Source organism: Garra rufa, chromosome 13, assembly GCF_049309525.1.
Source record: "Garra rufa chromosome 13, GarRuf1.0, whole genome shotgun sequence".
Taxonomy (NCBI): Eukaryota; Metazoa; Chordata; class Actinopteri; order Cypriniformes; family Cyprinidae; genus Garra; species Garra rufa.
In genome coordinates, this window is record NC_133373.1 from 31,451,499 (window position 1) to 31,463,107 (window position 11,609).

An 11,609-nucleotide genomic window follows, 5' to 3' on the forward strand; every position below is an offset into this window, starting at 1 on the left:
TTAATTTGTGTTCTGAAGACGAACAAAGGTCTTACGGGTTTGGAATGACATGAGGGTGAGTAATTAATGACAGAATTTTCAATTTTGGGTAAACTAGCCCTTTAAGTCCAAGTGTTTTAGTAATATATTGTCAACCAATCTCCAAAAAAGATGTAAAGGGACTGAAGACAAAATGCTGTTTTTTATGTTGTGTTTCTTTTACTGAAACAATAAATGAGTCGTCTTATGTATTAATAAATAAATTCACGATCTCACTGGCTCTGTGCAGGTTCGGCCGTTGAACATGGATGGCTCTTTGAATCTCTTGGGCCTAGAGACGGTCAGACTCATCTACTTCAGAAACAAGACTGCAGGTAATACAGTATATATAGCTCATGTTGTGTGCTGTTGTTTGAACCTTTTGGTTTAGTAGTGCTGTTTGAAATAATGAATAATTCAGATTTGAATAATATTTCTGATAATGCATATTGTGTTGTGTTTGTTTAGAGGGGGACGAACTGGTGGTGCCTGAGGTATGTGATAACAGCAGGAAGCAGATGGTACGCAGCATGAGCAACAAGAGACGATTCTCATTTCGTATTCCAGAGGAGGAGAGACTGCAGCAGAGGAGGTGAATGTCACACGCGCACACACACACACACACACACACACACACACACACACACACACACACACACACGTTGGGTTTACATGTTTTATGGGGACATTCCATAGGCGTAATGGTTTTCATACTGTACAAACCGTACTTTCTATAGCCCTACACCTACCCTACACCTAAACCTAGCCCTCACAGGAGATTGTGCACACTTTTACTTCCTCAAAAAAACTCATTGTGCATGATTTATAAGCCTGTTTCCTCATGGGGACCTAAGAAATGTCCCCACAAGGTCAAAATCTACTGGTATTACTATCCTTGTGGGGACATTTGGTCCCCACAACGTGATGAATACCAGGTACACACACACACACACACACACACACACACACACACACACACATGCATACACACGTTTGTGTACTGCCATTCTAAAAAGACAAGCAGAGCTGATCACCAGCAAAACTGTTACAAATAAATACATAGAAAGTTCATACATTTGTGATGTACTTTTTAGGTCTATGTTTTTTAAAATATCATTATAGTCATTATAAGACTATTATATTAACTTACTGTGTGTGATTGCAGAGACATGTTAAAAGACCCAGAGAAAAGGAACAAGTTGATCTCAAATCCTATGAATTTTAACCACGTGGCTCATATGGGTCCTGGAGATGGGATGCAGATCCTGAGAGATCTCCCAATGGTGAGACTCATCTTTAAAAGAATATTTTGTGTTCAGTGCACATTAAGTTCACATGACAGTATTTGTGGCGAAATGTGGATTGCTACAAAAAAGTATTTCTTTTTTTAATAGTATGGCAACAAGACAAAAAAAATGTTTACTAAACGTTTACTTTAAATGTACACTACCAGCCAAAAGTTTCTGAACAGTAAGATTTTTAATGTTTTTAAAGAAGTCTCTTCTGCTCAACAAGCCTGCATTTATTTTTATCCAAAATACCACAAAAGCAGTAATATTGTGAAATATTTTTACTATTTAAAATAACTGCTTTCTGTTTGAATATATTTTAAAATGTAATTCATTCCTGTGAGCAAAGCTAAATTAACAGCATCATTACTCCAGTCTTCAGTGTCACATTATTATTATCAGTATTCAAAACAGTTGAGTACATTTTTTTCAGGGTTATTTGATGAATAGAAAGATCCAAGGATTACCATTTATTTGAAAGCTTGGAGTCAGTCTATATTTTCTTTTTATTTAGCAAGGATGCTTTAAATTGACCAAAAGTAATGATAAAGACATTTACAATGAAACGATTTCTATTTCAGATAAATGCGGGTCTTCTGAGCTATTCATCAAAGAAACCTGAAAAAAATCTACTCAGCTGTTTTCAACATAATAATAGTAATGAATGTTTTTTTTAAACAGCAAATCAGAATATTAGAATGATTTCTGAAGGATCATGTGACTGGAGTAACGATGCTAAAAATTCTGTCTTGAAATCACAGGAATAAATAATATTTTAAAATATACTGAATATAATAGAAAGCAGTTATTTTAAATCGTAAAAATATTCCAATATTTTACAGTTTTGTAAGGCTTGGTGAGCACAAGAGACTTTAAAAAAACATAAAAAATCATACTGTTCAAAATCTTTTGACTGGTAGTGTAGGTAAATAATAATAACTTATAAAAGTTCTAACAATTTTTTTTTTTTAACTCTAAGCTTCACATTTCTGCTTATAAATCCTCCACAAATTGTCCCCACTTTTTTGTGTATTGTATATATTGTAAGTGCCTCACTGCAACCTTGATTTTTGTAATACTCATTATGCCACATAAATGCTGTCATTGATCTTAAATTCTATTGAACTCGGAATATCCCTTTAATGCTTTTACAACCTCATTTTGATTTGTATTTTTGTTGTTATTTATCAAGTCACTCCACTTTTGGTTTGTGCACTACCATTCAAAAGTTTGGGATTAGTAATAAAAAAAAATATGGATTTAATATATTAAAAGTTGCAGTAAAGAAATTTATAAAGATTTTTTTTCAAGAAATGCTTGTGTTCACTGTTCAGTTCTATTTTTGATCGAATAAATGCAGCCTTGGACAGCATAAGTGACTTCTTTCAAAAACATTAAACATTAAAACCCCAAACTTCTGAACGAATACATATTTCACCAAACAACTCTCCAATCTCTACATTCATTGATGTGTCAATTGTCATTTATGCATCCTGTATTGATATATATGTGACCCAGACCACAGAACCAGTCATAAGTAGCACGGGTATATCTGTAGCAATAGCCAACATTGCATTGGTCAAAATTATCGGTTTTTCTTTTATGCCAAAAATCATAATTAAAATAAATATCCGTGATTCATGAAGATATTTTGTAAATTTCCTACCATAAATATATCAAAACTTAATTTTTGATTAGTAATATGCACTGTTAAGAACCTCATTTGAACAAATTTAAAGGCAAATTTCTCAATATGTAGATTTTTTTGCACCCTCAGATTCTAAATTTTCAAATGGTTGTATCTCAGCCAAATATTGTCCTATCCTAACAAACCATACATCAATAAAAAAAAAATTTAATTGACCCTTATGCCTGGTTTTGTGATACAGATTCACATATGTTGATAGCACCCTGACATCATAAAGATCACTTTATTGAATCCCATAGTTTGTTTTCATCGAGTCACATTTGTCCCACTCATTGCATGTCTGTCCCTGCTCTGTGTGTGTGTGTGTGGTGTGTGTGGTGTGTCTCTGTGTAACCTGTAGAATGTCCGTGCTCAGGACAATCGAGCTGGATTCAGTGGTTCCGTCAGCATCCCCTCAATCACCAAAAACCGAGCAGAACCTGGACGATCCATGAGCGCAAGCAGCGGTCTAGGAATGCGTAAGTACACATAATTGTCTGCTCTTATATTTATCACATTCCTTGCATTGTATTCCCAACCAATTTCTTTCTCTCTATCAGGGTCCTCGTCTCAAAACGGCAGCGCTCTAAGGAGGGAGCTATCGAGCAGCAGCTACAGCTCGAAACGCCAGACCATGACGTCACCCTCAGAGAGCTCGCTGTCGTCAGGAGGGGGGATGGACGTGGGCGAAGCGCCGCTCTCTCAGTTTGATAGAGAGGTGAGTCATGATGTAGAAGAAATCGAAACAGTGGTATCTTCATTGCTTCATCTCATCAAAGCCAATTTTTGCACTATGCAGGGACGTCACGGCACATGACCAGCAAGTGGTATCCGTGATAATTAAACATAAGCCTTATGGCTGTCTTCATGTGCTATCAGAATGACTATAAATATTTCTAGTTTTGAATATGGAAGATGTATTCTTATGATCATTTATTCACCCTTATGTCGTTCTAAAACCCGATTGATTTTCTGCACACCTCCTGACTTCTAAAAAAAACAGCTTGCCCCATCCCTTCCCATCAGGCCTGTAAAGGTGGAACGCTACTAATGTAATTTGCCCCAAAACACTTGAAAGCAAGTGAGCCTTAGCGCTTTGTTCCCCCCACCTAGCTTTGTCAGTGCTTACGCCACTTTATGCCTGCCGCCCCATTCCACTACATCCAAAAGTATCCTAAGCAATCCACCCACCCGTGCCCTTATCTCACCCGTCATCTCCCCCATACCGCTGCGCTTTGCGCCTCCCGGCCGCCCCATTCTACCTTCAGCAAGTGTGGAAGCCATTCTGGCACTCAGTCTGCCCTTTCCTTCTCAGTGGCAGGCGGTATCACCTTCGGAGAAGACCCCTGATCTGAAAAGGGCTTTAAGGACCCTGCTTAGTAAGATGAAGGTAAACATCACATGTTTGCAGTGAAACACACACACACACACACACACACCTGCTGTCATCTGCACACTCAGGCAGCCCTGCAGAGTGCTTTTCAAGTATCCACTGCCCATTTTTGAAGCTCACAACCTTATCCTTCACTGCCCACGAGCGATTGTAGTGAAGCAGAGAGCTTCGGTTGGGAATGGCAAGCTTTCATCCGCATGTTTCGCCTTCATACCGCTCCTGCTGGCCACCCCTTGAGAAAACAAGGGTCTTTATGTGGAAAAAAAGAAAATTGGAATAGAAATAATACTCTGTACAAGTACACAAATGCTTGGTTTGTACTCAAGGGGGCGCTAGAGTTACTGTAAAACGAATGTGCCAAATGTCTAGTGTTTTCAGGTGCATATTGATAAACATATGAACTTGTAGAAGACTACACTGATGTGCTGTAGCGCCCCTTGTTGCAGAGTTTAAGAACATATGCATTTTGTTACTATCTTGAAGCGTTTGCGTTCGCATACTTGCAAAGAGTGATTCAAGCCTTAGAGTGTGGAATAAGCTTTGCTTTGAAGCAGCTCTTTTGAGTTGATAGCTGCGAACCACTGGCTTTGAGGATGAGCACTTGTCTTTATGTGTTGTACGTTTCTGTAACTCATTTTATTTACTTTGTAGTGCTTTGTTCTCAAAAATGCAGCTGGATTAAAGGACCTCCACCACTTTTATGCTTTGTAGACATGGCCGAGCCCAATCAGGAAGACAAGTGCTATATTATATACAGTTGAGGTCAAAAGTTTACATACACCTTTGCAGAAATTTTACCAAAATAAAAGGGATCATACAAAATGCATGTTATTTATTATTTAGTACTGACCTGAATAAGATATTTCACATAAAAGATGTTTACATACAGTCCAGAAGACAAAATAATAGTTGTATTTATAAAAATGACCCCATTCAAAAGTTTACATACACCTGATTCTTAATACTGTGTTGTTACCTGAATGATCCACAGCTGTGTTTTTTTGTTTTGTTTTTTGTTTAGTGTTAGCTGTTTAAGAGTCCCTTGTTTGTCCTGAACAGTTAAACTGCCCACTGTTCTTGAGAAAAGTCCATTAGGTTACACAAATTCTTTGGTTTTTCAACATGTTGTGTGTTTGAACCCTTTCCAACAATGACTGTATGATTTTGAGATCTAACTTTTCACACTGAGGACAACCGAGGGTCTCATATGCAACTATTACAGAAGGTTCAAACACTCACTGATGCTCCAGAAGGAAAAACAGTGCATTAGTACTGTCCTTCAGAAGCTGCAGAAGATTCTTACATGTTTCCCAGAAGACAAAATAAGTTACCCTGATCTTCAAATACAAAAAGTTTTCACCCCCAGCTCTTAATGCATTGGGTTTCCTTCTGAAGCATCAGTGAGTGTTTGAACCTTCTGTAATAGTTGCATATGAGTCCCTCAGTTGTCCTCAATGTGTCTTCAAAATCATACAGTCATTGTTGGAAAGGGTTCAAATACACAAAAATGCTGAAAAACCAAAGAATTTGTGGGAACTGAAGGATTTTTCTGAAGAACAGCAGGCAGTTTAACTGTTCAGAACAAACAAGGAACTCATCAACAACTGTCACGAAACAAAAAAAAAACAGCTGTGTATCATTCAGGTAAGAACACAATAATAAGAATCAAGCGTATGCAAACTTTTGAACGTTGTCATTTTTATAAATTCAATTATGACTATTTGTAAACATCCTTTATGTGAAATATCTTATTCAGGTCAGTAAATAACAAATAAAAAATAACATGCATTTTGTATGATGCCTCTTATTATGGTAAAATAATTAACACTTTACAGATTCTGCAAGGCGTATATAAACCTACGACCTCAACTGTAATGTAAACATAAAAAAAACACCAAAATCCTGTCATCATTTATTCACTCTCATGTCATTCCAAACCTAAGTTTCTTTCTTTTGCAGAACACAAAAGATGTTTTGAGGAATGTTTCAACCGTTTTTGTCCATAAAATGAATTTTGACTTTCATTGCATGAACAAAAAAAAAAAAAAAACATTTAAAAAAAAAAAAAAAAACACTTCCCAAAATACCTTCTTTTGTGTTCCACAGAAGAAAGTTAGTCTTACAGGTTTGGAATGACATGAAGGTGAGTAAATTATGAAAGATTTTTAATACTTGGGTGAACTATTCTGATTAATATTCTCTTTAATATGGCATGTGAAATTGTGACTTTTCTAAACCAAGTATGCCATGTTTACAAGCCAACTTCTGTTACAAAGCTGCTAAAAGTTAGATCCCATTTAATTGGGTTTTATTTGCGCCATATTTTTTACACAGTATTTGGACTCATTGCATGTGTACACTACCATTCAAAAGTTTGGGGTTAATTTTTTTTAAACAGGGATGAAAACCTCTAGCGGTAATGTGCGTTCCACATTTGCAAATCAGTCTAAATGAACAATGTAATAGAGGGTTTGCACTTACGTCATGATTTGGTCAGTTAGCTGGATGCAAGGTCATACTGGAAATACTGTAAACAACAGCATGGATTGTAGTTAATGTACTACTGAATATTTTGTACTGCTAATTTATGCTGTCTAAACCACGGACAAAACGTGTGGAAGCTGCTAAATCATATAGAGAAGGACTTAGTAAGCAGGAAAGAGCTCAATATTTTGACAAACTAAAGTTAATAGGTGGTAAAGATACATACAAGCAGTACTAATTATATTAGCCTAATATTTCCACCTGACCATAAATTATAAAAACAAACATGAATGTGTCAAGATTCTTGCCCTGGAAATCCAGGTTCAGTTTGGCCAACAACAAACATCTTTTGTTCCTCAGACAGTTCTCCTTAATTTGTTAAACTTTTGCCAGTCTATAGTACTCTAAATGTTTCTCCTGGTCTGACCGATTAGTACAGGCCAAAACATGACAATAATTGACCATTTTCAGCAGCAATAATCATCAAAATATGCTAGTTTCGTTCGGTTCAGTGGCACTGTTTACGTTCAGTGCCGCCAATATGGCCGATTGATGACGCGTCGTGATGTTTGCAGCCTTGGTGACTTTCAAAAACATTTAAAATCTTACTGACCCCAAACTTGTGTATAGTAGTGTAATTAAAAGCTTCATATGTTCATCGTCCCTGTCTTTTTCATGTGTGTTTAGAACTAGATTACTATAATGGCTATTCTCTATAATAAATAAATTCTATAGCTAGCAGCTCTGTTTTTACAATATTCTTTGGTTTTGTTTTTCAGGACTCTGATTCGCCCCGGCACTCCACTGCCTCCAACAGCTCCACTTTCAGCAGCCCGCCAAGCCCCGCCTCCCCGCACAAAACAAAGTCCCTCTCACTGGAGAGCACAGACCGCACAGGGTGGGACACATGATGGACTCAACAATGAACCAATCACAACAAACTCTTGAGTGTGCCTGTCACAGTGCTCCGCCCCCCTCCCATACAGTCGCACCCAGGCACTACAGGCCCCTCCCACTTAATCTGCATAAGGGATCACCACTGGGGAACATACAAAGGAGAAACCACAACCACACCAATATGAGACAGTTTGTATGTCTGAGCGACCAAGGACACGCGTCGGAGGAAAAAGTGGAAGTTATTATCCATTCTGGATTTTAATATCACTGGTGTTTGTATATAGACCGGGTTAGGGGTGAACTTTTATTTATTTATCTATCATTCAGCCATTTCAAGTGGAAAATACTGTCCCGTCCCTCTCTGTTCTTCAGCTGTGGACCGTATGATGATTCCATTATAGAATCCCACTAATTTACCTGGAGAAAAAATAATAATAATGCAATGATGTATATTTTTTATTTGCTTTTAAAAGTGATGTGTGCAGTGATTCGTTTGTTACTTCAGCTAAACGGATGAGAGATCGACCTCATCTATCGCTTCCTGTCCTAGATTTGTAGGAATTTATAGAGGCTTTCTGACTCGACGACATCTCAGAATCTGTTACCATCATTAACGCCAGTCTCCACGTAATCCGAACCTTCCGTGAACCAACATGACCTGTGAAACACATCACAGTAATGTACATAGGTTTAAAAGTATAGTATAATATATAATAAGGAAATATTGAAGAGATAAACTATGTGGAAAATAAAAAATCTCATTGCTTTTATTTTTAAAAAATTATTTTAATATACTCGCGCCATTTAAAAAGTTTCAGTTGCGTCAGTTATTTCTTTTGAGACAATACTGCCTTGTGTATTTTTATTTCTTGTCATTTTTATTTTCTAAATAACATGAATTTTAAGATTTTTGTGAGACACTGCAAGTGTGCTTTAACTATAAAATCTGCATTACGTCTGGCCTCAGTTTTGCTTTATCAATGCGTACATTGACCGAAACTGTACAAATATCAGCAAGGTTGCATACAATATCATATTTCTATCATAAATCCAAATTGTGGAACTGGTCCAACGTGTAATCTGAGATTTGCAGACAGACAAAAGACTTTTGGTTTTGTTCCTGGATGGTTTCGTCTAATGTTACAGTATGGGAAATACTCTACACATTTTGCTTTACCCACATAGTTTGGCTCTTTCTATTTTGGAAAAACATTTTTTCATGGATAATTCAGTCATTTTATCCCATTAAGTGTTAAAACATTTACCATTAAAATATATTACAAGAAACTTGTAAAACCACTATGTATTTGTCATTACGTAGCTGTCAGATTGCATTTGTACTGGTTTCAAGGGCCTTTTTTTTTCATCTGAGGAAATAGAAATTTTGAAAACTTCTAAGAAGTCACACGTCTAATAAGCAACACAGGCTTCGCTTTGTTTCTTATTCAGTTTGCAGTTGATTTAATCAGAAATTGCACAAGAAAGTGAGTCTCCCTCCTCATACAGGCTTCTGTTTGGTCCGCACCAGATTCGGTTCCTTCAATAAAATGAATAACTTGATTCATGTGTTAAAAGGTTTACAAGAAATTGGCTCTTAATTTTGTAGCATCATTCCATCTATATTAAAGGGATAATTCACCCAAAAATAAATTCTGTCATTAGTTACTCACCCTCGACCTTTCATCTTTGGAACACAAAATAAGATATTTTTGCGCGACAAGATATTTGGCTGTCCACACCAGACGCGACGCGATAGCGCGACATTACAGTTTTGCCAAATTGGGCGACTTTTACGTTATACTGTTGCCGCGGATTGTAGCGACCTCAATAACGTAATATTTAGCCCCTGGAATGCTAATTTTAGTAGAGGAACCCCACCACAAAACGTTTATTTTACCCCCTGGAACGCAATTTTTACCGGGGGACCACTCGAAAGGCGATTGGGCTACTTTTGGGCTAGTTTTGAGTAGCAATTGGGCGGGTTTTGTTGTAAAAACCTGTCAACCCTCCCAACGAAATGAAACAGTTTATAATCTAATTCATAAATATTAAACCTTTTAAACATTATTAATACTTTATACTAAGTGACTGGTACCATCTTTGTTATGGAAAACACTTATGAGTTCGCAGTTTTATAAGGTAAAAGGTCTGAGGTAAACTATCTGTTTTTGCTTTCAGTATGGCTATAAATGTCACACAACGTGATGTTCAAATTCACTTTAGGCACTTTTAACATTGAATAAAGCACACAATTAGTCCCTGAGATTGTAATTGCTATGTTGTTCCAGCCGCGACGTCGCAGAAAAAGAAACCGTTTCTAAAATAGAAATTTCGCGGGTCGCCGTCATGGAAAAGATACCTTTCATCGCGCGTTGCTGCGTCCGGTCGGGTGTAGTTTATGACACGGTATGACCCTCCATAAACAACAAGGGTCCTACCATGTTTAAGGCACAGAAAGGGTCCAAGAACATCGATAAAATAGTCCATGTGACATCAGTGGTTCAACCGTATTTTTATGAATGTACAAGAATATCGTTCGAGAAAACGAGAATTGACGTTCTTGGTAGCTTTCTGGGCCTTGAACGTCTATGCTGTATATGAAGGTTCAGAAAGAGCCTTATTTCTGAGAAAGGGCTCCTTAGAAATATTTTAATTTGTGTTCCGAAGATTGCCGAAAGTCTTACGGAATTGAAACGACATGAGGGTGAGTAATTTATAGGGCTGTCCCCGACTATGAATTTTCATAGTCGAATCAGAATTTTCGAATCTTTCTATAGTCGACCGATAGTCGAATCATCTAGGCCTATGTGTGTGTGTGAATGGGTTGAAAGATGCACGACATTATAGTCAGCAGGAGGGTAAAACTATTTTTATTTTATTTTACACACTGCACACAGCAACAACTTTTAATAAAGCGACCAAAACTGCCTTCCAACTGACAGACGAACTTATTTAGGTTTAAATAAAAACACAGAACGCGTCTTTTAGTTCTAAAAACGCGAGGCGCACAGCACTGCCTTTTTTGCTAAGCAACGACCAAAACAGCTGTCCTGTCAGTCAAATCAAAGGATCATAGCGCGAACGCTCTAAAATCTTAGTTTTTTGCTGTTAAGTAAACTGTCATATTAGCAGAAACCCTAAGTAATACAGCTCCTGATTACCCACGATAGACACCAAATGTTTCTCCTCCATTTCTTGCAGTCTCCGGACTTTTTAAGCGACGGTAAACTTTCGCCATCACAACAGAAGACCCGCGTCTCCATTCATTCGATTGGACAATGGAAAAGAACGTGAATGACGTTGGGCGTTTTTCCGCTCAGAGTTGATTTTTTTTTTTTTTTTTTTGAACTTCAGGCGCTCAGAGCGCTCCTGCAAAAACGCGAGGCGCAGCAGGCGGCGAAAACGCGAGGCACCGCGGGGGCGCATAAACAGAGCGCAGAACGCTCACTGCCAGTGCCAACAGAAAACCATTCAAAAAAGGCTCCTCCAAATTTATTATTTATTACCTATTTATTGAACGCTTCTTTCTTTTCACTTTTGTTTTTACTGCATTATCATAATCAAAGGCTGTATATAGCTTAATATAACCGTACAAAATCAGTAGTTCTGTGTGCAATTTGACATTGAGCTCCCCCATATTGCCAAAATGGTATGATGCTCGTTTCACCCGCAAAGATTCGACTGTGAGATCGGTGGTCGAATCAGGCTCCGCATATCGATGCATCGAATCTTCGACTATTCGGGGACAGCCCTAGTAATTTATAACAGATTTTTCATTTTTGGGTGAACTAACGTTATCCCTTTAAGTAACAGCAATGGAAATTAGGACAGAAACCTATAA

General features: G+C 37.5%; 1 protein-coding gene across 1 annotated transcript in view; it reads left to right on the forward strand.

Annotated features, from left to right (window-relative positions):
• Positions 1 to 8,252, forward strand: part of cdc42bpab (CDC42 binding protein kinase alpha (DMPK-like) b) — a 77,563-nt gene extending 69,311 nt beyond the window's left edge. Inside the window, exons 34-40 of the mRNA XM_073852767.1 lie at positions 269 to 353; positions 487 to 610; positions 1,184 to 1,301; positions 3,356 to 3,473; positions 3,555 to 3,712; positions 4,310 to 4,384; positions 7,651 to 8,252. Coding sequence (XP_073708868.1) covers positions 269 to 353; positions 487 to 610; positions 1,184 to 1,301; positions 3,356 to 3,473; positions 3,555 to 3,712; positions 4,310 to 4,384; positions 7,651 to 7,782 — 810 coding nt within the window. The 3' untranslated portion in view covers positions 7,783 to 8,252. The remainder of the gene's footprint in view (positions 1 to 268; positions 354 to 486; positions 611 to 1,183; positions 1,302 to 3,355; positions 3,474 to 3,554; positions 3,713 to 4,309; positions 4,385 to 7,650) is intronic.
• Positions 8,253 to 11,609: the final 3,357 nt, after the last annotated feature.